This window comes from Hydra viridissima, unplaced genomic scaffold (assembly GCF_058129835.1).
Source record: "Hydra viridissima isolate aposymbiotic clone 2 unplaced genomic scaffold, HvirCarnegie_v1 scaffold_1, whole genome shotgun sequence".
In the NCBI taxonomy this organism is placed as follows: Eukaryota; Metazoa; Cnidaria; class Hydrozoa; order Anthoathecata; family Hydridae; genus Hydra; species Hydra viridissima.
In genome coordinates, this window is record NW_028324300.1 from 39,999,874 (window position 1) to 40,025,464 (window position 25,591).

General features: G+C 28.2%; 2 protein-coding genes and 1 pseudogene across 7 annotated transcripts in view; 1 reads left to right on the top strand and 2 right to left on the bottom strand.

Moving 5' to 3' along the window:
• Nucleotides 1-20,939, bottom strand: part of LOC149894960 (NACHT, LRR and PYD domains-containing protein 12-like) — a 36,057-nt gene extending 15,118 nt beyond the window's left edge. For 2 of the 6 annotated variants that reach the window (XM_090076752.1, XM_090076755.1), the window contains exons 1-6: nt 20,135-20,939; nt 19,772-20,041; nt 17,456-17,575; nt 6,359-6,646; nt 3,435-3,455; nt 104-1,438 (exon numbers count right to left, since the gene is read on the bottom strand). In XM_090076752.1, the coding sequence (XP_089932878.1) occupies nt 104-1,438; nt 3,435-3,455; nt 6,359-6,646; nt 17,456-17,570 (1,759 nt within the window). In that variant the 5' untranslated portion in view covers nt 17,571-17,575; nt 19,772-20,041; nt 20,135-20,939. Of the gene's footprint in view, nt 1-103; nt 1,439-3,434; nt 3,456-6,358; nt 6,647-9,582; nt 12,421-16,817; nt 17,576-19,771; nt 20,064-20,134 lie in introns of those variants that run through there. The other 4 variants (XM_090076753.1, XM_090076756.1, XM_090076754.1 and 1 more) reach the window with 3 other exon arrangements.
• Nucleotides 13,494-25,591, top strand: part of LOC149894961 (uncharacterized) — a 273,741-nt pseudogene continuing 261,643 nt past the window's right edge.
• On the bottom strand, nt 22,417-25,444 carry LOC149894962 (uncharacterized). Its single transcript, XM_090067074.1, has 2 exons — nt 25,120-25,444; nt 22,417-25,029 (listed from the first exon to the last, which is right to left on the bottom strand). The coding sequence occupies exon 2, from the start codon at nt 24,801-24,803 to the stop codon at nt 23,766-23,768; it is 1,038 nt and encodes a 345-aa protein (XP_089923200.1). The 5' UTR covers nt 24,804-25,029; nt 25,120-25,444; the 3' UTR covers nt 22,417-23,765.

A 25,591-nucleotide genomic window follows, 5' to 3' on the forward strand; every position in this document is an offset into this window, starting at 1 on the left:
AAAATGAAAAATCGATGCATTTTCACTACAATTCACAAACATGATTATCAAAGGAAGCATAAAACTGGTTCTAAAATTTCTATAAAACTTTTCATGAACTTACTAAACATGGAGTTACTTTCCTTCTTTGAAGCTTTTAAATTAGCAAGCAATCTCAAAAAAGGTCTTCCATTTTCATTTTTCAGACCACAGATCATTGGCAAGCAGCTTCGCAATTTTCTATTACTAAGAATCTCCTCAGGACTCAAATTAATGTGTGCATGTAGTGAAACACAAAACTCCATCAAAGTCAGGTGAACAAACTGATATTGATAACCAAGCTGTGACTCAACTTTTTCAATGAAACCTAAATCATTACTTTCAATGTCACCAATATCTTCAAAATAAACTTCCATTTCCTTTTGAGAAAAAACAACTTTGCTTTCATTAAACAAATGCCAAGCAACTTTACAAACTTTTAAAATCAATTGCTTGCTACTCTCCTTTTCCATCAACTTATAAACTGGTTCATTGTTTCTGTTTATATGCTTTTGCAAAAAGTATAGAAATATACAGCAATACAACTCTGTTGTACTGAAGAATGATAAAGAACCCCTGAGCATAGATGAACCAATAACTGTACACATTGCTGATAAGTAAAAAGGGACAGATGCCATTGCTTTAGCAATTTGAGATGAGTTAAGAACATCTTTTATGGCTTCTTTTGCATTTCCAACTCTTTCTACATACTCATTTATTGCAAGGTCATTAAAACCCATTATTTGAATGACTAACTTCTCCCTACATTCTGTCATTTTATTTTTATATTGTAATATAGCTCCAACTCTTCCAGCTATAACACATTTGTATTTGTGAAAGTCCAAAATATCTGCTAACACATTAACGATGGAATGATTGCTTGGATTTAGAGAACTGTGATTTATTAATTCATCCAAATAAGCAAACTCATCCAAACCATCTATCACAAACAAAACTGAAAAGTGTTCACAAACATCACATTCTTTAAATACATTTTTGTAGAAAACTTTTAGCAACTCGTTTATGCTAACAATATTTTGATATTGATTTAACTTTCTACATTCAAGGTAAATAACAAGATCAACTTTTTCCCATAACGTATTACTGACCCAATCAAGTAAGCATTTTCTGAGCAAACAAGTTTTTCCAATTCCAGCAATACCACAAATCAAGAGTAAAGGTAGTTCTTTTGAGAATACTTCATAAAACTCAATTGGTTCATAAATTGCTTGTCTGTGAAGAAACAACTCTTGCTCAGCAGTATTTACAATATCTCTCTCTACCTCATATGCATCAACTACTGTCAATTCTACAAACTTGTTTAAAAGTTCAACATTAGTGGTACTTATTACATTGTGTTCAAGTTGATCCATTTTTCCATAAGTGGTTTGATAAAACTTCTTTAGTGCTTCACACATTTCTGAAAGAACATAAGTATAAAAAAAGTGTTTGGTGTGAGTTCAGAATAGAAAACTTAAAATTAGAAATTGAATAAAAGCTTACAGGGGATTTTTAATACACTCTGATATTCAAAAATACAAAACCAACAGCATTTGCTTATGTTTTTTACTTAAATTAAAACAAAAAAAAAGTTTTATTTAAAAAAAAGAAATTTTTTAAAATCTTCGTCTTTCAATGGAGAGGTATTAAAGCAAAGTTGTTATAGCATCTAACGAAAAATTTAAGATTGTTATAAACAATTTTAAATATAAAACAATAAAAGATTTTAAAAAGCCAAGTTTTAATGCTTTTATAATTATTTTGTATATAATGTGTTTGTGTGTATATTAATTATTCCCCTTGTCCTTCTTCCCTATTTCCTGATCTCATCACACTTTTGAAAGTCAACTTTATTATATGAATTTTAAGCCTTTATTGTGTTTTTCTTAATTTGCTTTGGAGGCTGTTTTTGTATATTCCTTTTTTTATTACATATTAACTTATTATAAAGTTATTCAACTGAATCAATATTATTTTTGTTGTTATTAGTACTTTTAGTGATTTTATTATTATTGTTATTATCATTATTATTCTATCAACAATAAAAATGATAATCATAATAACAATAATAATAATAATAATAATAATAATAATAATAATAATAATAATAATAATAATAATAATAATAATAATAATAATAATAATAATAATAACAATAATAATAATAATAATAATAACAATAATAACAATAATAATAATAACAATAATAATAATAATAAAAATAATAATAATAAAAATAATAACAATAATAATAATAATAATAATAATAATAATGATAATAATAATTATAATAATAATAGTAACGATAATAATAATAATATTAATAATAATAATAATAATAATAATAATAATAATAATAATAATAATAATAATAATAATAATAATAATAACAATTATAACAATAATAATAATAACAATTATAACAATAATAATAATAACAATAATAATAATAATAACAATAATAATAATAATAATAATAATAACAATAATAATAATAATAATAATAATAATAATAATAAAAATAATAATAATAATAATAATAATAATGATAATAATAATAATAATAATAAAGGCAGTAATAACAATAATAATAAAGACAGTAATAACAATAATAATAAAGACAATAATAACAATAATAAAAATAAAAATGATGATGATAACATTAATAATAATAAAAACAATATCAATAATAACAGCAACAATAAAAATAATTTTAACAACAAATAATATTAACAACAATAAAAATATTAATAACATTAAATATAATTACAAAAATAATACCAACAACAACAGAAATAAAAATTTTTACATTAGCTATAAGTAAAGGTAAAGAGAAGCATCAAGATAATACTGAACTTGTACAATTATCTCCCACCATAACTCCAATTGAATGAAATTATGATGGCAGATCATTGCTGACATTAAATGAGAAATTTTCAAAAAAATAGATGTGATAAAGAAGAACAGTTTTTTAAAATCATTATTATCATAAAAAACTGCATAAAAAATAATTGAAAACAACTGCAAAAATGTTTAGAAAAAATTTAGCATAACTTTAGTTTATTTTTATGTCACTTATAAAACCCACAAAAATCTTTTACAATTGGCTTGTTTCTATAAAATGTTTGGATGTTCTAACAAAGAAAATATTTTGAAGAGGTCATCTGACTTTAACACACTTTCTTAGTTTGTAAGTTTGGATATCACAACTCCTTTCAACTCCATGACTTTTTCAGAAAAGGTAACAATTTCACAACTAGCTGTTTCTAATCTTTTGAGCTTTGCTTGAGGTTTTAACAGGTGTTAGAAGGAAGTGATAAAATCTTTATAAAATTTTGTCAATTACTTTTTAATTTTACATAGTTTATTATAACTAAAAAATATTTTATTCAAAAAGTAATTTGACATTTGCTTACCATCTTTATGCTGTTCTGCATCTGGAAAAAAGAACAGAAAAACCATAAAAGTTTTGCAATGAAAACAAAAAATTGCATAAGAAAATATATAATCTAAAAGAATAAAATGAGAGGAGAACTAAATGACTGTTTAAAATAAAAACTGAATAGATAAAAAACTAAATGAGTCTTTTACTCAAATGATTATAAATAAAACTTTGAATAAAATTTGAATAAAGTTTTTTTTATAATAAATACAAGAGTTAAGAAATGAAATCATTTACCAATATTGAACAGAAACTAAATAAAAAGTAACCATGACAGTTATTCATTAAATGTATTAGAGGAATTATCATATATTATATTTAAAAAAAAAACATCAGGGGAATCAAAAGACTAAAAAATAATAAAAAAAGACTAAACAAATCGATACAAAATAATAAATAAAAACAATCTTCTACTGAATTGGAATAAAAAATACAAAGAATGTAAAATCATTTAAAGTTGAATCTCATAAAAACTAAATTTAAATTCAAACAAATAGAAATTTGATGTTTTGCAAACTAAAACATTTATGTAAACAAATAAGCAATTTAAAACTTCACAAAACAAAACCACATTCTGGTAGCAACAACAACAATAACAACAACAACAGCAACAATAATAATAATAATAATAGAAATAATAATAATAATAACAATAATAATAATAATAATAATAATAATAGAAATAATAATAATAATAATAATAATAATAATAATAATAATAACAATAATAATAATAATAATAACAATAATAATAATAATAATAATAATAATAAAAATCATGATGATGATGATGATGATGATGATGATGATGATGATGATGATGATGATGATGATGATGATGATGATGATGATGATGATGATAAACAAAAACAACAAGAAAATAACTAAAAAAAAAGCTATTAAAAATATAAGGTCAGAAAATTATAACTTAATACCACAGCTATGCTATTAATTTAAGCATCATAGAAATTAAGCATCAACATTTGGTTTTTTGATTTTAAATGAATAAAGTGCAAATTTCTATAAATATCAATCTTTTAAGATAAATCAAATTTTAGAAAGTTTACTGAAGTTGGACTCTTTATGCGCTTGACACACCCAGGTTATTGGTGTGACTGGTTTACATTCATATGTAAAATTGTTTTGAATGAAATTGGTTTTGATTGAATAGCAACTCTGCACAGTCTTTAAACAAAATAACATAAGGTTTGTGAGATATTGCAATTTTTTTCTGAATTAATGCAACTTTGTATGTTTAAATATATAAATTATTTTTAATATAGATTTATTTGAAATAATTTACACAAAAATTTTCATTTTAATTGGTATTATTTGATGAAAATTGAAAAATCAACGCTGATATCAACGCTTGTTGTTGTTATTATTAAGCATCATGATGCTTAATATAAATTTTTTTTTAAAAATCAAAATTTGAAGCGAAATGACTAAAGTAAGATAACATTTTGCTTTTCTGAAAAAGATTGAGCTAATTGGATGTCTTAATTAAAACATGCTTTTAATTGAACACATAAATTAAAAAACCTGGCAACTTAAAGAACACAAACAAAAGTACACATTTTTTAAATTATAAATTAACCAATAATAAGTTGAGTTAAAAGTAAAATGCTTTAATCAAAATAGTCTGTAATAATAAAAGTAAACCAATTACAAATTGCAAATCGCTTCACCCAAAAAGAACCTCAAGAAAAGTCCTCGATTTTCTTTTTTCAGTCCACAGATCATTGGCAAGCAGCTTCATATTTTTTTTATTACTGATAATCTTTTCAGGACTCTAATTAATGTGCGCATGTATTGAAGCACAAAACTCCATAAAAGTCAGGTGAACAAATTGATATTGATAACCAAGCTGTGATTCAAATTTTTCAATGAAACCCAAATGACCATTTGCAGTTTTATCAATGTCATCAACAATTACAACAAAATTGACAAAACAACAGAGTTGGGTCTAACTAATTATTTAGAATTAATAATAAAGAGAATAGGTGAAGTTATTGGTGTTAATCATGTGTGATTAGTCTTTTAAAATGTTATAAAGAAACAGGATCAGTTTGAGAGTGAAAGACCAAAAGAAGTAAAAGAAGTTTCAAGTTGCACAACTAGAAATCTGATCTACAACATGAAAAAACAAAAAAAAAAGCCTCATTAAATAAGCTAGCAGCAAGTATTTTGGTTGATGAAACTTTTTATAAATGATTGTTCAATAAGCTGCAATCAAAAACCAAAAAAAGCAACTTAGAAAACATTCAAAAGACTTTAAGTTAGTCGCAAAATATGTTATTTAGTGATGAGATGAATGTTTAAGTTGATAATTCTAAGGCTTGAGTTGTATTTTGTCAAAAAACCAATGAAAAATACAACAAATATTGTGTGCTAAAAGCAAGGTGATTATCTTTAGCCATACATATTCTTGACAAACCAATTAAAGACCTGGGTTTTTCAGCAAAAGAACAACATAACAACAAGATAATGCCATGTCTTTCAGCAATATTTGGCTAAGATTGTTTACAACAAAAGAAAATCAACACAATGACTTTGCTTGCAACAGCCTATACCTTAATGGCATTGAAAATTTGTGGGCTTGGTTGATTCAAAAGCTTGCAAAATGGCAATCATTCAACAAAAATGATTTGATTAAAAATGTATATTTATAAAGCATTTTACTTTTTCTAGCAAGGATTAAAAATGCTTCTTCAAAGACAAGAGTTATTTAATTGTTAAAAATAATTATTGAAAAATTCAATAACTTAACAAAAACAACTTTTCAAAAAGAAGTTTTCTTGAAATTTCTTTTCAATTCGGAATTATTATTTTGAATTATTATGAATTATTATTTTGAATTATCTGAAGAGAGATATACAAAAACTACAAGAAACTCACCCAATAAGGTTATATCTTGTAAAACATCATTTCTTCCCATAACTTTCAGAGAATTCTGAATGCATGTTCTGTAATCATTTGGATGCTGTTGGTAAAGTTTCTTTAAGAAAATTTCAATTTTACACTTTCCTCTCGTCAAATCATCATGACCTACTAGATCAACATCCGCATCATAATTTATTTGCTCAACAGTAGCATCCACATCATTAAAACCAGTGCCACGTGCAAATAATTTCCATTCTGATCCAACTTTATCTTTTAAAATATTCACTACTTTTGCATCCATTCCTAAATAAAAATTATTTATCACCTGCTATACTATGAATAATTCAATCAATTGTATGACCTTGTTTTCAATAAACTTCAATCAAGAAACATATAAATTCCAAAGTTACCAGTCATTACCAGTTTTAGTACTGATTACAAAATGAAGAGGTTTAATTGATACAAGAAATCATTGAATCACAGCTTTTATCAGCATGAACTACTTAAAAATGAAATAAGTGGCAAACTACTGAAACTCTTTAAGCTTTATTTAAATGAAGGACTGACTATCAGAACTGAAACTAAAAAGTTGGCATTAATACTTTCTCCTCTACCAACCTAATTGTGAACAAGATGTGAATTAAGGCTAAATGAAACTGAATGCAACAGCACTTTGTTGGTCACATAAAAAATAATAGAAAACTAAAAGAAAAATAAAAATAATAGAAAAAGAAAAGAAACAAGTACAGGTCACATAAAAATGTAAAATTCTTGTAAATACAATAAACAAGTAGAATAGTGATAATTGCGGAAAATAAAGTTTTCATGAAAAATTCAGCAATTTCTATGCAAATGTTATTTTCAGTAAAATACCTACATGTATAAATGTAAATTAAGTTTACACCAGCTGATATGCTTACCACAAGAAAATGACAAGGAGTAACAAACCTTTGTTGAAAATACAAAAACGACATTATGCATTAATAAATATTATCAATTAAACCACCTTTCTCTTTAATCAATAAGGTCAGCCTCTTTGAAAATGTGTGAACACATGTTTTTGTTTTAACATTTTTTACATTTTTTTAACACATGTTTTGTTTAACATTTGTTTTTAAGTGTTACCCATTAAACCTCATGTGTCAAATAAAATGTTTTAAATTTTAAAATGTTTAATGTGCAATAATAATCAATTTAAAAAATATGAAAATTTAGTTTGTTTAAGCCTTGTCTTTGAACCAGGAAAGAAATGATACTGATATTGTTGTTGTAACTAGAGTTTACTCTGAAGAGAAAGAGCAATCACCACATAAGGTGAGCTTTATCTTTTAAAAGTCACCAATAAAAATTGTCATAAAATTTATATGTTAAGATTCAAATATAACTAAATGACACAACTGATATATATTCAAGTTCCGATGACCAATTCAGGGACTGAACATGTAAAGTGAGATTGCAGTCTCTAACTATTTGCAAAAACTTTTTGCTTTTGTTCCAAGCGTAACAATACTGCAACGCAACATAACATAACTGCAATGCGCTCTTATTTTATAGCAAAAGCAGCTTTTTTAAAACGGTTGATTCTCTTCAGAATATTTTTTTTAGTTTAAAAAAGGAATGGGTTTAATTGATATTTGGGTTAAACTGACACCTAAGATTAAAACTTTTGTAGAATATATCTTAAAAACAAACCTGCCAAATTTTTTTTTGAGTAAGGCTATAAAACTTTGCTATAGAGTATTTTGATAACAACATTCAAACATTTCTTTTTGCACTTATTCAAATATTTTTTAAGTAGTTTAAAAAAAAAATAGTGCTCCGACATTTAATTTATTGCTTTAAGATAACTTAAGGTGCAGTTGCAGGAATAAAGGTTGGGATAAATCACAATCAATAAAACTATAATATGAATTAAACTGTTTCATGAATGTATTTCAACTTTATTGCAGAAATAATATGACAAGTTAGGAAAAAACCAAATTTGTTTTAGCAAAAACCTAGGAAAAACCCAGTTGGGTTGGGTTTTTGCCAACCCTGGTTAATTCCATTTCCAAAAGGTTAAAATAATTTGCAGAACACCTATGTGTTTAAAAACTTTCTTAGATAAACCAAATGTACTAAACTGTAAAGTAATTTGTAGCTGTCTTTCCCTTAAATTATGTAGTTTGTTTTTAAAGGATGGTTCAGAATTAGATTATTGGATAAATGGCTGTAAAGTCATAGCACCCTACTGGAATCTGAAATGAGAGGCACAAAGGGTTAAAATGCAACACTATATGTCTTATAAAATGCAAGTTAGTTTTATACCCAAAAATTACTTCATTACTTTAGGTTTTATGCTGCTTTAACTTTCTATCAAATCTTTCTTGAGTTGGTTAAAAGGTATTATGTCTGTGTATTATGTGATGTAGTAGTAGCATCAGAAGCAGCAGTAGTAGTAGAAAGAAACCCATTTTGATAAGAATATCCAAACATTTCTTTTTGAAGTTATTCAAATAATTTTCAAACAACTTAAATTTTTTCACTAAATCTTTTTTATGCTCAACTTGTAAGCAAAATTTGTAAGCAAAAAAAAAACCTTGTATTTTAATTTAATGAAAAAAAGTATAAAAAATCATCTGCCGATGATGATTCCAACAAAGAATGGAGAAAAAAATTTTTTAACATATCATAACTAAAGATAGAGTAATTGACGAAAAACTAAAGATCCAAATCAAAATCAAAATATTGTTTATTTACAAAAAGCATTACGAGGCTAACATGTTAACTATCAATCAAAATAAAACTACTCTCAAGCCTGGTTCATTACCTACATTAAATCTTCCAGTTAAAAGCTTTTTCATTACCATACTAGCTTGCAAAAACTTGACTGGAATATGTTAGGAACAATGAGAAGGTCAGAGTAATTAGCTTGTGGAAACTAAAGGTAATTGAGGCATCAAAAGGTACATTGTTAACCTTTAAAATTCTCTAAGAAGCTGAAAAGTGATCTCTTAAGTTCAAGTTGTGTTACAAATAAAGCAGAGGTTAAAATAAAATTCTTAACAATATTTATTTCGAAATTATTTTAATAAAAGAATTTCTTTACAACTATTAAACTACTTGTTTTAATTATATAGCATTTGATACTTAAAATAAAAACTTAACTTCATTTGGTTTTCACTTCATTAATAATTGCATCTCTCCATCATGCTGCAATATAGTTCTTATGCAAGAATATGTTTTTAATATTTTAAATGTTTTGGCTATGAAAATGACTTTTTTTAATGTCTATTTTTTATATTAAACTTCTCAGTGGAGTTCAAAGTTCCTTTCTTGATTTCTTAACAAATTTATTCTTTTAATCTTAGACTTGATTTTATGCAAGTATATTTTATTCAAGTTTACAAGGTCCTTTGAATAGGAAAATGAGCGAACACAAATATAAAGAGTTAAAAGATGGTCTAGTAGATTGACAGATATTTCTTTAGATACCTTGGCAGAAGAAACATTTTTAAGAAGTGAGATAAAACTCTAACATCTTGAAACATCTCTGCAGTCATTTTGCTGCAGTCAATATTTTTACTTAAAATTTTTGTTGACTTTCTGAATGCTATTTCTGCTATTTTAAATAGTGACAAATATAAACCAAAGACCACCTCCATTTTTTAAAGAAGTAAATTTTTTATTAGTATCATGATTATACTTGTCAAAATAACTAACTTCATTTTCTTCAATTTTTCCAGCCAACGAAATTGAGAGTGGTTCTTGACAAAATCTGGTTTGCTAACTTTTTAAATATCGTATCCTTCGATAAAAGGTACTAAATACATACCCACCCAAATACTCAATTAAATTTTTCTTTTTATCTGTTAACACAACTTCATTATCAATAACTAAAACTGAGGTGGCATTTTTAGTCAATTGAGCCAAAATATGATTTGCAAGGTAATATCCTACAAGAGTTGAGGTTTTATCTGTGAGATTTTTCATAAAACCTCTCTGACCAACAACTTTGTAAAATTGTGGATAAAAAACTTCTGCATCACCATTAAAATTTTCAATAACTCCCTCTATTAGATGGAATGAATGAATAAAAGCTCATCTCTAATAAATGGAAGGTAGCAAAGATGGTTTTCAACAAATTTAAGCTATTTTTTTAATGAAAGTTATGAACTTGTCTGCAGAACACGCATGTTTAACATCAGTTGTTGTATTTATTTGGATTGTTGAAGTGTCACTCTTAGAGTGATGTGTTGTTATGTGGCGTTTGAGTCCTTTCTCTAATTTGCATTTTTTCACACACTGCTAGCAGTTAAAGTTGTTTGAAACGCTTCCATTCTCAATTTCTGTAAGAAAACCATCGACATCATTAAGAAACTTAACTTTGGTTTTTTATAAACTTTTTCAAAAAAAAAAAATTTTTGTGCACTAGTTAGTAGACTGGGCACAATAAATTAACTTTTTTCAACATAAATTCAAAACTTTAACTTCTATTGTTTGAAAACAATCGAATCTTGTGAATATGGCTCAACTGGCCAGACTATCTGTTACTTTGACTATGGCTGAGAATACTCAACAATGTTTGCAAAGGATTTTTCTAATTTCATTTGAGTTTTATGTGAATTCTTTAATTTTATTTTACTTACCATATAAATACATATGTAAGTAATAAATGAAATTTGATTAACAATTTGGTTGTTTGATTAAGGACAAATAGATATTAGTTCAAACAGGTAAAAGATTTCAAAAAAAATTTGAACAGGTAATGTGAAACTAGCAGTTTTAACAAATAAGTCATACTGTTAGAAAATCATTCAAGTTTTATGTAAGCTCTTTAATTTGATTTGATTTACCATATAAATGCATATGTAAGTAAAAAATGTAATAAAATATTTTATTTGACATATAAATCTATTTAAAACCTAAATTTAAAAAGTTAGTGTTTAAAATTTAAATAAAAAAGTCATACTGTTAGAAAATCTTTCTCCAGCAATATGAAGAATCTTAAACTATACTAATTTTCATTACAGTTACTGAGTTGATAGTCAAACAATATTGTCAAAATAGGACACATTCTAAAAATTCAAAAGAGGGCTTAGTAGTCAGCTTTTCTTGGTTGCAATCCTTTTTTTTTTTTTTTTACACTTATTGAGAAAATATTTTTGCTTTCAAGCTGATTTTGCATTTTGCAATATTCTTCATAAGCCTAACAAATAAAACATGATGTGACAAGAAGTTTTACACAAAAGAGGTGGTCTAAGACACCACTGTTTTTTGTGTTGAACCTCTTGTAATGCATGTTGTATTTGTTAGCATAGCAAATAGCATCAACACCTCTGAAACCAGTTGATTAGCATTGTTAACGAATTATTTAGACAATAAGTAAAAAAATAAATTAAACTTGAAAATTAGAAAGAGTTTTCTTTTGAAATCAAGATTGATTTATTTACCAATAAATAGAATAAAAAGATAAATAGGAGGAAAAAAATTCTTACAATTCTTCAATTTCATCTTCTTCAAAAACTTGCATTTGCTGGACATTAAAAATTCTCTGTGAGTTCATCATTAGGTTAATTTCTCTTCTACTGAAGAGAAATTTAACTTAGGCAAGCTCTTTTATTTTGGTTGTTTTGTTATATAAGGAAATATGTTAGTACTAAAATTTATTCAAATCAACTTTTTAAGGAAAGATTACACTTAAATAGCTTAACATTTTAGTCAGAACACAGAGAAAACTTCAATCATGTGTTAAACTTGTGAATTGGTTAAACAACTTTGATAAACTTTTATTAAACGCATTTCATTATTTAAAAGTTCACTAAAAACTTTAGGAGAGAAACATTTAAGAAATCAATAACTAAGATTTTCTTGTCCTAAACTTTCATCTTTTTTTTTTTTAAAGAATAACAAATAATAATTGAGTTATAACTAAAATTATAAAAATCATTGTAATTTTGAATCATAAAAATTGTAAAAATCAGAAAGGTTTTTGAATATCCTGTTACTTAATACAATAGGCCGGGTGAATAAAAATGAGCAATTGGGTTATTCCATATGAAATCACCTAGTTTTTCAAAAGTGCCCCAGGGTACCACCTCCAATTTACTTCAAATTTTGACCACCCACAGCTTTTGTGGAAAAAACACAATCCTGAAAATTTCAGCTTGATTCACCTAACCGTTCAAAAGTTATAATTGAATCAATATAGACTGAAACCGGCGAAATTTAAGTTATCTGGAGCTTACCGTAGATTTTTTTGATTTTTGACAGATTATAACTTTTTAAATAAAATAGATGATCACTTGAAATTTTTTTTGGTAATAGTTTATCACCCAAATTATCTATTTTTGCAGGTGTTTTGGACTGGTTTTAAACAATTTTTGAATTCTTGTACCTCAAAGTTGCTAATTAACTCAATATTAGACAAAATTTTGGAAACTTTAATGCGCTACAGTTCAATACCAACAGACAAGCTGTGCCAATTTTTTGTCACTTTTTGTGTACTTAGAGTAACCACTTGCAGAAAAATTTAAAATTATGTGTTGAAATTTGTTTTAGCACTTGCAGCAGCCTGTTAAAATATCACTTTTTTCAAAAAATATGATAAATTACATTCACTTCGTAGGCATAGAAAGTAGCGTAGACAGTTAAAATAAATTATGAAACTTTTTACTGGCAAGGTTCCATATATAGACAATCACCAAAAAAAATTTAAAGACCTATACTCTATCTTATGACATGATTGTAGCCCTATGACTTAGGTGTATAATTTTGATTTTTCCCTAAATAAATACAATCAGTTTTCCATAAAATAACGTTATCAGTGTCTTAAATTATTTGATATGATTTTTTAATATATATTTGTTTAATTTTATACATATAATATAATTATAATGATACAGTTTACTTCAAGAGTTTGTAGTAAAATCTAAACCTGCACAGTATTTTTTGGATTTTATTATTTTAGTTTTTATTACTGCAAGAACCAAAAACTAAAAAGTTCTGTGTATGCAGAAATAGTTATTTGTATAAATAGTTTATTGGTTGCATTTTAGACAGTTTTAATCATATTTGTACTTGAGAATTCATTTTTACTGATTTTATTACTGGAAAAATATAACAAAGTTATAATTAACCCTCAATTTTAATACTTTTAGATTAGTTAAAAATGTCAGAGAAATGTTGTGTGGGAAGAGTTTTAAATGAAGATTGTAATAAAATGTCATATTGTAGAATAGTAGGAAGAATAGTACTAAAAGATACTGATACTGAAGTTTTAATTTAAAGGATAGGATACACTTTTGAACCAAATGAGGAGATATGTTTTCATCATGAAAAAGCCTATATTTCTAGATATGAAGCACTTCAAAAATACTGTTGTGATCCATTTAAAGTCCACAAGAAAAAAATTATCAAGGGATTGTGTAAAGTCAACATATCAATAGAAAATCAGCTTAGGATCAAACCTGGTCAAAAAGTTTGTACTAACTGTTTGAATGAATTCAAACTTGAAAAATTTACAGAAGTTAGTCAAGATAAAGCTGCTGAAGAAGATTTTAGTTGTTCAGACCTTGATAAGACAGTTCTTAATAAGAGTGTGTCTTTATTGGAAATATCTCCACTCAAAAATGTAAGTAGGCGCGACAAATTAGGATATGGAAGACAAAAGGTTAAAAAAATTGCAACAAGTATGACAAACCTAGTAGCGTCAGCATTGGATATAGACCCAAAAGATATAGAATCGGAAAAAGAGCTAAAATGTATAAAATGTAATGATTTAGGCAAACTGTTAGATGCAATAAAAACAAAATGAAAATAAGTTTGAAGGAAGAAAAAGTTCAACTACTAACACTAACTCCTGATAGTTGGTCAATTGAAAAAACTTGCAAAACATTTTCAGTTTCAGAATATCTCGCTAAGAAAGCTCAAAAGTTGAAAAATGAAAAAGGAATACTTGCTAAACCAGAGGCTAAAATAGGACAGCCATTGGAAGATATTGTTAAACAAAAAGTTATTGAAATTTATGAATCTGAAGAGTTTACAAGACAATGTCCAGGAAAAAAAGACTTTGTTTCAGTGCGTATAAATAATGCAAAAGTTCATAAACAAAAACGCTTAATATTAGTTTGATTAAAAGAACTTTATCTTGAGTTTAAAAAGCTATACCCTACACACAAAGTTGGATTCAGCAAGTTCTGCGAACTAAGGCCGAAGTAGTGCATCACAGTTGATAGTAGAGGAAGTCACTCAGTTTGCGTATGTTCTTATCATCAAAATGTTAAGTTGATGTGCACTGCTTTACCTAAGAGGCATTTAACATATTACAAAGACTTGATGAAAGTATGTGTTTGTAATATAGATAGTCGAAGCTGCATGTTTCATCTATGTTCTAACTGCCCCGTTAAAGTAAATTTGAAGACTTACTGGGAAAATGCGTTTGAAAATAATGATTTTGATGATCAGATCACATACAAACAATGGGTGTCAACTGATCGAACTGCACTTGTCACAGTCCAAACAAGCATTATTGAGTTTATTGAAACTCTAAGTGAAACTTTGTATGACCTTTGTCATCACCACTTTATCAAAGAAGCACAATCCTCCTACTTATAAGAGGCAAAAAAAATATTAGATCAACACACTTGTCTTATTCTTATGGATTTTGCAGAGAACTATAGTTTTCTTGTGCAAGATGCTGTACAAGGGTTTTACTGGCAAGCCGATCAAGCTACCTTTCATCCATTTGCTGTTTATTACAAAGATGAAAAAAATCAAATCAAATGCAAATGCTATTGTACAATATCTGACCATCTTCGCCATGGCCAAACAACAGTTCATTGTTTTCTCACAAAGTTACTACCAATTATCAAAATCAAACTACCCACAATCAATAAAGTAAAATACTTCAGTGATGGTGCTGTATCACAGTACAAAAACTACAAATGTCTGTTAAACTTAATGTACCATCTTGAAGATCACAATATAAATGCTGAGCATCACTTCTTTGCTGCATCCCATGGCAAAAGTCCATGTGATGGAATTGGAGGAACTATAAAAAGAGAAGCAGCAAAAGCAAGTCTAAGCAGCAAATGCAAACCAGATTCTTACACCAAATGCAAACCAGATTCTTACACCAAATGAACTGTTTATATGGGCTGAAAAAAACATTAAAGGTGTTAACATATTTTACATTTCAAGTGATGATATCAATAACCATGAAACTTATTTTAACCTAAAGAAACGATATGAAGAGATGAGCACAATCCCAGGCACAAGAAGCTATTACAGTTTTGTACCAGGTGGAGACAAATTATTTTTACGGAGAATCTCTACCGATACTGTCTTTGATACCCATTTGCTGAATAATATTAACTTGGCAAAAAAAAATCCTTCAAACTTTCAACCTGGTAAATACATTGCATGTTTTTACGATGATGAATGTTACATAGGGCTTGTGCATGAGATTTGTAATGAAAACCAAGATATTAATGTAAAATTTATGCATAGAAACAAATTAAATTTAAAATGGACTAATGATGCATGATCAAGTCAGTGTTGGGTTCCATTTGACAAAGTAATATGTCAAATAAATGCTCCAGCCATTAAGGGTAGAAGTGCTCGTAACTACAAACTTGCTAATAATGATTATGACAGTATCATGAGTATTGTAAATCAGAGATAACGAAATTAGTGTACTTGTGTTTCATGTGTATATACACTTCTACTTTCAGCATTTTTGATTTTGATTTTTTTTTTTTTGAAACATAATATAACTTGTGCTATTGGGTATCCTTTTAAACTAAAAAAGCATTGCACTCAAAATGCTAAAATTATGTCATAAGATAGAGTATAGGTCTTTAAATTTTTTTTGGTGATTGTCTATATATGGAACCTTGCCAGTAAAAAGTTTCATAATTTATTTTAACTGTCTACGCTACTTTCTATGCCTACGAAGTGAATGTAATTTATCATATTTTTTGAAAAAAGTGATATTTTAACAGGCTGCTGCAAGTGCTAAAACAAATTTCAACACATAATTTTAAATTTTTCTGCAAGTGGTTACTCTAAGTACACAAAAGTGACAAAAAATTGGCACAGCTTGTCTGTTGGTATTGAACTGCAGCGCATTAAAGTTTCCAAAACTTTGTCTAATATTGAGTTAATTAGCAACTTTGAGGTACAAGAACTCAAAAATTGTTTAAAACCAGTCCAAAACACCTGCAAAAATAGATAATTTGGGTGATAAACTATTACCATAGAAAATTTCAAGTGATCATCTATTTTATTTAAAAAGTTATAATCTGTCAAAAATCAAAAAAATCTACGGTAAGCTCCAGATACTTTAAATTTCGCCGGTTTCAGTCTATATTGATTCAATTATAACTTTTGAACGGTTAGGTGAACCAAGCTGAAATTTTGAGGTTTGTATTTTTTTCATAAATACTGTGGGTGGTCAAAATTTGAAGCAAATTTGAGGTGGTACCCTGGGGACCATTAGGTGATTTGATATGGAATGACCCAATTGCTTTTACTCAGTAATTGGTCAGCTTAACGTGAATAAAAACTCCAACAAATTTTCTTAAGTTTTTATTCACGTAAAATTGAGCAATTATTGAGTAAATTGCTTACCTTTACGTGGTTAAAAATATGAGGAAAACTGCTGAAATTTTTATTCACGTAAAGCTGAACAATTACTGAGTAAAAGCAATTGCTCATATTTATTCACCCGGCCTAATCTCCCTTTTATGTAATGTACATACATGAATGCATAATGTCCAATTTTCACATATACTCAGATAGATACAAAACATACAAATAAACACATTTATACAATACATGCATATTTAAACATTCAGAATATTTAATATAAATGCATTTGATATAAGAGTTCATCCCAGTTTGCTTGTATTTTCAACAATGTGGCTTTGTCTATAATTTATACATGTTCTGTGTAATGACAGTATTCTATTACTTAAATACATTAGGGAAGTATTATGATAAAAATAAATAATATTAGTTAAAAATAAAAGACTGTCAAAACTGAAAACTTAAAACAAGTGTTGTAATTATTTCCTCATAAAAACTAAAAATTTTCTTAACAATAAAAAAACTCTTAAGCATTTCTTGTACCTTCATGATCCAAACAACTTGCTGATGTGTTAGCATTGTGTTGTATATTGTCAAGTTCTTGGGTGTCAGCAATACTTTTTTTATCATTTGTTCTAACGCAGCAGATGTTACCCATTGAACCTAATGTGCCAAAAGCAAGAATGTTTTGTAAATATCATATTTTGATATATATATAGTTTTTATATGACTTTACAGATATCATTTCAGTAAATATATTGAATCATTTTATAAATGAAGTACTCAAAGATTTTTTGTGAAGTACTCAAAGATTTTTTAAAATCTTGTTTGGAAAAACAAATAGTACAAATAGACTAAAAAATAGAGAGGTTTGATTGAAAAGAGAAATCATTAAGTCACAACTCTCATTAGCAGAAACTCCTCAATACTCAAACAAGAAACAAGAAACTTAAGCTTTTAAATTTTATTCATATGAAGGACTGACTAATAGAACAAAAAAAACATCATCTTCTTCTGCTAAAAAATTATAATGAAAAGGTATAAGGGGGGGGGGGGGGGATGAAGTTAAATATAAAAACCTAAAATTACTTATAATTTCCTGTAAATGAATATTATGTAAATGATTAATCATCTTTAGATTGCTACTAAATTAGTGTTGTTTGCAACTTGAATGATAGAAACAAGTAGAAAGTGTTTCTTTGAGAAAACTTTAATGATTACAAAAACAAACTTTCATTTTAACAGAATCAAAAATCATGTATCTTAGAAATGATAAGTTTAAAAGGAATGGTTTTCATGTAAATTTCTCTTAAATTAAATACAGTTTCTACCTAAATGTTTTTATCTCAAAATACCTGCATACATATATGCACTATAACCAAAAAAAACTATATTGTTAATTTGTTAATTTTACTTTGTTCTGTGGTATAGTTAAATCAAGATTTTCCCCTAAATATAATTTTCAAAACAACATTTGGGAAAACCAGATGCCTACTTGTAATCTTAAACTGTATTAACCAAATCATCGAATCATATTCAGAATAATGATTTCTAAGCATTCAGCTTTTGTTTTTTCCGTTAATAACAAACAAAGTACAAATTTCTGTAAACCATGTAAAAAAAAAACCTGAAATTTCTGAAGCTTTGTTAAAACAGAACTCTTCATGATTTAAAACAGCGAATATATTTGGTTGGCATTTAAAAAAAATAAGTTTAACAGATTTAATCAAATAGCACTTCTGTGCAATCTCTTGAAGGATTGAAACAAAATAATATTAAATATGTGAAGCAATGCAGATTTATCTCAGGAATCTTATAATTCCATATGTATAAACATGTAAAATATTTTAAATTCAATTTGTTTCAAATGACTGATATAGAAATTTGCACTTTATTCATTATCATTCAACAGAGTGAAAAATGATGACATAGTGAGAATATTTTACTTGATCATTTCAATGGAGAAGTTGATCTTGAAGACAAACATATTTCTTGAAGGAAATATCACAAATATTTTAAAAATGAAAAGCATCACTTTAACACAGTTTTAGATTTCCCAATTAATTTGTTCTGAAGAATCAATGAGTATGTTTATTTCTGCCCTTGATATGATGATACTCTACTTGTCATCATATTATTTTGACACTGCTACACTGTCATATGCACTCAACAGCCCTTTTTAAACCTAAAACATTTTTAAAAATTTGCAGAATAAAAAAAGGCAACAATAAAGGAAAAGTTTCTGACTGAATATCTCATGTAATAATGGTTCAGCAAGTAATTTTCAGGTAATAAGTAAGAACTTGCTGGTGACATGTAAGGGTCAGTAATATTGTGTAGTGTATTATTGCATCCTTGGGTATGAACAATGGTTTGTTCATTGATTGTTCTAACTAGAGTGTTACCTATTGAACCTAGCATATCAAAAGGAAGTACTTTATGTAAAATAATATAATTTTACAAATGTAATAAAATTTTTAATAACTTTGTAAAGACTTTTATGAATATCTTATAACAATTTTTTAAAATGTTCAATAGATTGCTGTCAGGAACCGTCTCTTAAATGAACTTAAGGTGGTGATGTTTACTGGTCTGTATTTCAGTAAATCACTTGTAAGTTGTTTAACTTTAAATGACAAATTGGTTTGCTAAACTTTTTTCCTTTTAAATGTTCAAAGTTTGAAAATGTTTAAATATGTAGTGATTAATAATTAGAAAAAAAAGAATCTAAAAAAAAAAAAATTTTAATAAAGTCAAAAAATTTTTTTTAATAAAGTCAAGCCCTGTTTAGGAAAACCTTCTCAAATCATTAACCTTTCTGTCAGCAAAAAGCAATGTTTGTTAAAACTAAATGCCTACCTATTTGACAGTTTATCTTTTTTAAACAAAGGAAGCCAAAGAGTCTAAAGTCTTGCACTGGACTACCCAAATCATCTATTTATATTTTGAGTACTCCCAGAATCTCTGCAGTCATGTGATACCTCTTGTGTGACAGGCTGGATGGAGCACACTCGTTTACTTTCAGCAAAACAACGATGTTAGTATAGCCTCGATTTTACATCTACTTCCAACCAAAGGTCGAGTTAGTAAATGTTAACCACAATATCCACCCATGCAAAAATATAAGGTCTAGAAAAAAAATGGTTGCTAACTGGAGAGAAAATTAGAAATACAAAGTTGGTAGCCCCGAAGGGACCAATACGAGTATTTAAAACTACTTACTAACTTCAACTATCTTGGTATGACTGCAATTTTCTATAGTTTTATATATCGATTATTACAGTGGTGAGATTTTCATAAGTTTTACATTTGTATAATTTGTATAAAAAGATAGCGGTTGACTCTTAAGCTGACTATATTAAAGTTCAACTCTTGAAATCATTGATTTGTCTTGACGGAGTATGGAGTGCCAAACAATTCCAGAAATGTGTAAGTAGTTACCGCATTGTAAGGTAGGTCCTAAAACGTATAAAAACGCGCTGATCGTTGTCTACTTTCTCTCGCGACTTGAGGAGGCTCAAGCCATGACAGAAAAAAGCTCTGCTTTAAAACGAATATATAAGCTGGGACCTTTTACTTATCAAAACCTGCTACAGGAATACCCAGGTCACAAGTTAATGGGGACTTTAGACAATAACAAGCCGAGCAAAATGTGCAGGTATTTCGTGGCAGGGTGGATATATACCAAATCTCAACAAAACCGAGACCAAAACATTGTTGAGCGACTCAACCGGACACTTGCTAAGAAATCACTTTGACATCAATGAGCAAAAGAGTTTCTTCTAATGCTTGGGGTTCTTCAAAGTGTAGCTCTGAATGGACGTTAGCTTTGCCTGAAGTTGTGCGTACACTCAACAACGAGCCGATTCGTCTGACGGGGAAGAAGACTTTAGATACAAGAAAAGCCAAGGCGGTTGCATAAAAACCTGTTTTTTCTGCTTTTAGTACGTGCCCTAGGACTCAAATAGCCGTTTTTTTTTCCTCTAAGCTAAATGTAGCCTATTATTTGTGTCATTAGGTAAACTCTAGGGTGGAAGTCGTAGTGGTTGCGAAAAATGTTATCTATCAAAGGAACCAACCAGCATTGTGCTAGCTGATAGACCATCACGCGGGTTTGTTAGTGAAGAGCTAACCAACGGATTGGATTCTCTTCGAGAAACTCTTCTGAGGCGACAGCGTATTTAAATCATAGCCCTTGAGCTGATTGCGTTCGTCAAGACTCTGCTTGTACTATTCATGGCGAAAATCTTTTTTGATCGCTGCTCGTTGAACACACTTGGCCTAGAGTTTACTGGTACTACTGGCCTCCTAAATGAAGCATACTTTTTGAATGCTTCATTCATTTTTAATTATAACAACAACCTTGTTTTTTTGTTGTAATATGACTACCAGTATGTCTGCATGTCTTCATAGACATCTTCAGTCTCAACTTGAAAAAACAAATTGTCCGTGTATAAACTCGCCTTGCCGCAATATTTAGCTTTAAGATGCCAGAAGTCATATACTAAGTGTTTGGATATGTCAATGAAACTCTGGCTGAAATGCGTTGGCTTGTTCAGTTTGAGTTTGTTTTTTGTGCTGCGTTTTGCTACCTGGTCTCCATCAGATAACTTGTGCGACAGGTAAGCCGGTGTCGTACAAATTTATTTCCCCCATAATTTTATTTCCGTGGCGCAAGTTTCAATTCCTAAGGAAATAAAATTATGCGGCTTGCGCATAAAATTGTTTCCCGATATAAATTTATTTCCGTAGCGGAAAAAAATTTGCAGAAAAAAAAAATTATATTTTTATTTATTTGCGAGGTAAAGAAGGTAATTTTATAGCAGAATTTTTTAACTCAATAGTAAACTAGTCACTCAAATATATAAGGAGATCTAGAGGGGGAGCGCAAAATACCTAAGCCCATTGATTTTTGGGGCTGATTTTGTTTACTTTTTTTACTGGTATTTCAATTTTTTCTATATTTTCTTAAATTTATTGTACCAATACTGCCAAAAGGAGCCGAATTGGAATTACTTAGTCCGAGCGTTTGAGTACTTTTAACCGTGCCTTTGAAATATTCTCATAATATTAACTTTACCAGCTGTGAGCAACCTTTAACATGGATTATAAGAAAATAAATCAATAACAATTTAACTTATCTGAAATGTATTATTATATGACCGGATCGACAAAAAGGCTAGTATTACAACTTAGCCAGCACGGGAACGTACAAAAAACGTATAATTAACGTTTTGGACGCGTTCTAAACGCATGCAAGTAAAGACGCTCAACGATGTTCTCTTTGGGTGATTAAGTTCCATATGCGTATAAAGTTGATCCTGATATCCCAGCTGACATTTGGTCCGGAAACGACGTCTTTGAACGTTCACAAGACGTTCAGAATTTCTTTTAAACGTTCAAAAGATGTTTGTTATGATTTGAGCGAAATTTAGTAATCACAAATATTCTTGAGCTTTTTGTGACTTTAACGTTCAAAAAACATAAGTGAATACACAATTATAATACAAGAGCTTTTTTCCAAAAAATTTAAACTAACAAAACATATTTTACATAACAAAATCTACAAAACTGACAGTGTGGATTTCTTTTTTACGGCCACTGCTGCCTTTTCTATCCCCCTAAAAAAAAAGAACAAAAAGTATTGAACGAGCGTGTCATTAAAATCTTCTAGGTCTGATGCCTGATTCATGAAATATGAATCAAGTAATTCACTTCGTTCACCTACCATAAATATAAATCAAAGTTCATATATTAACTTTGAAAAACGAAAAAATCTGCTAATCCAGCAGATAACTGAAAAAGTTTTAGTACAAAAGGTAAATTGAAATTTTTCACTAAAATTTTTCACTAATACTTTTTTTCCCATATGCTTAATAATGTTTTTAACAGAATTGTGGCTATGAAAAAAGCCTTTTTCGTTATGATTGTGACTGCCTAATCCAAACAAGACGCATCTTTTGTATTTACCATACAGCATTGACATCATAGATAGAAAATGTAGATTCTTCAAACAGGTTTAATCTTGTCTTCTGAAGGCATCAATATCCACAGAAGCTAAAGTCTAACTTTCAGCATGCTCTGATAAAACCTTGCAACAATAAACAAAATAAAATACATCTGGTATGCCCTATGGTAAAAATAAATCAAAATAACTTAATTCCTGATGCATAACACATTTTACCATTAAAACATTAATATAAGTCGATCCCTTAATGTTTGATTTGACAAATCCTCACATTAATACCTGAAATAAAAAAAAAAAGATATTTAAAAATGATAATGAAAAAGTATAGATCCATTCATAGACTATGTATTAGGGGATGCCAGGTGCCATACGTTCAGGCTACACTGATTTATTAAAATTACTAAACACCAGCATCTTGTCTAATTAGTAGAAAACTAAAATAATCTGAAGCTATATTAAAAGTTAATTATTAAATAATACAAAACAGACATTTCCATGCACTAATTTTTTAAGCTTCTGCCACTGATTCACAAGAAACATGAAAATAATTTTTACAGCTATTAAACTGCATAACTTTTTAATCTATACTGAACTTATAATCTTTTATTAGACAATCTACACAACAATCTACATATTATCAGACAATCCACATTAACAAACATTAAAAATTGTAGAACTACTTTCACATTTATGAACTGTCTTTTCCAAATATGATCTTGGAAATGATGTAAAATACTTCGCTTTAAAGCAATTATGCAAATGCTGGCGCATCGCAGATTGATTGTACGAAATGGATGCAACATTTTCTCCCATAGAAATATCTACTGCAAATGCAATTGCAAATAAACCACAGTCAATTCCTCCAATTTGTTGCTGACATGGTTGTTATAGACACATAACTGTATTTTTAGAAAACGATATAATTGAAACAATTTGGTTTTGTACATGCAAAGTTGGCATTTGTTTCTTCATTGAGTCATAAATTTTAATAACTCTATCACTGCAACCATGGGTGCTAACCAATAGCCAGTGAAGGGATCCGTCATGCAAAATTTGTAGCATCTCCTGTGACTGTTTGCTGAACATAAGATTAGTTCCTAATAAAGTGTCTTGCATACCTTGAATAGCAGGAAATTGATTTCTTAATATTGCTTGAGCAGCATTAATTTCAATATCTGTTAACATGTTTTGATTCAAAATACTCTCAAACACAGATAAACTAACTGTAATGCTTAATTTTGGTGAATAAGAATGAATAAGGTCAATGTTTTTAATATCTGACTGATTTTGTAATAACATTGTTTGACTAGATCTAGTCTTTTGGACTACATTTGTTTCTGGGTAACTACTGAATGACAAATCTAAACGAGTTGCTTCTTGATGTTGAATATTAGTTTCTATGTCTTGACATGGATAATAAGGTTTAAGCTTAGAAACGTTTACTTTTGTCTTTAAATATTCACCCTTAAGGTTTTTTAAAATACATTGACCTTTCACATTTAAAGCAGTAAGAATATATGGTCCCCACCACTCCTTAGATAAAGGCTCACCTTTGCGACCACACTTTCTAGCATTTAACTTCATCACTTGATCATTAGCTATAAATGTAAACATCTTTACACCTTTTTTTGAAACTTTTTTCATGTGTTGCTTGCACTGCTTTTCTTGAGCAACTTTTATATTTTCTCTAACTTTTTTCTCTACAGCTTTACAATCATTAACTAGCTTTTCTACTGCAAAGTCATATATTTTTTCAGAAAAACTACTAGTTAAACTATCATCAGTCTCATTCTGAACATTTATCACTTCAATACCTGGAGGGTGTCTTAAATACATAAGATAAAATGGAGTCATCTTTGTAGATTTCTGGCATGATATGTTCAGTCCATAAGCAATTGCAGATGTGTAACTAATATAAATCATCAAAAAAGAAAATAATAATAAATGAAATTGTACATTTAAGAGAAAATGAGTTCAAATTATAAAGACTATCAAACCTATCCCAGTCATTCATCTCATTACTAGTATACTTGCTTAAAACACGCTTAAAAGATTGAATTGTGCGTTCATCTTGACCATTACTTTGAGGATGGTATGCTGATGTCACAGAATGTTTAATACCCATTAATTGAAAAATTTTATGATTAAGCTGTATAACAAAAAAAATTAAAAATAATTAATAAAAGAATTTAACTACCACAAAGAAGATGAAAGTTTTAGAAAACCTTTTAGCATTTACCTCATTTACAAATTCTCTTCCTTGATCACTGATTACTTTTTTTGGTGGACCGTACATATGAAAAGTGTTAACCAAAACAGTAGCTAAAGCAACAGCAGATTTTTCAGGCAATGCCCTAGCAACAATCCATTTTGTAAATAAATATGTTATTGTTAAAACATATTTATTGCCATTTAATGTTTCTGTAAATGGACCAATTAGATCAAGTCCTAAAACTGCCCATCTTTCAGAAACCTGAATTGGGTGTAGTTGTGGTGCAATTGTTTTTATTTTTTCAAATGACTGACATCCCACTGAGAAAAATGAGCTCTTCAAAGAGCTCTTTTAACAGTAATTGCTATAAAAAGAGCTCTTTGAAGAGCTCTTTGAAGAGCTCATTTTTCTCAGTGGTATTGTTTACATGTCTTGATCTATAATATAGACTATCTATTATTTAATTAGAAAAATAAAATTTATAAAACTTAAAGTGTAT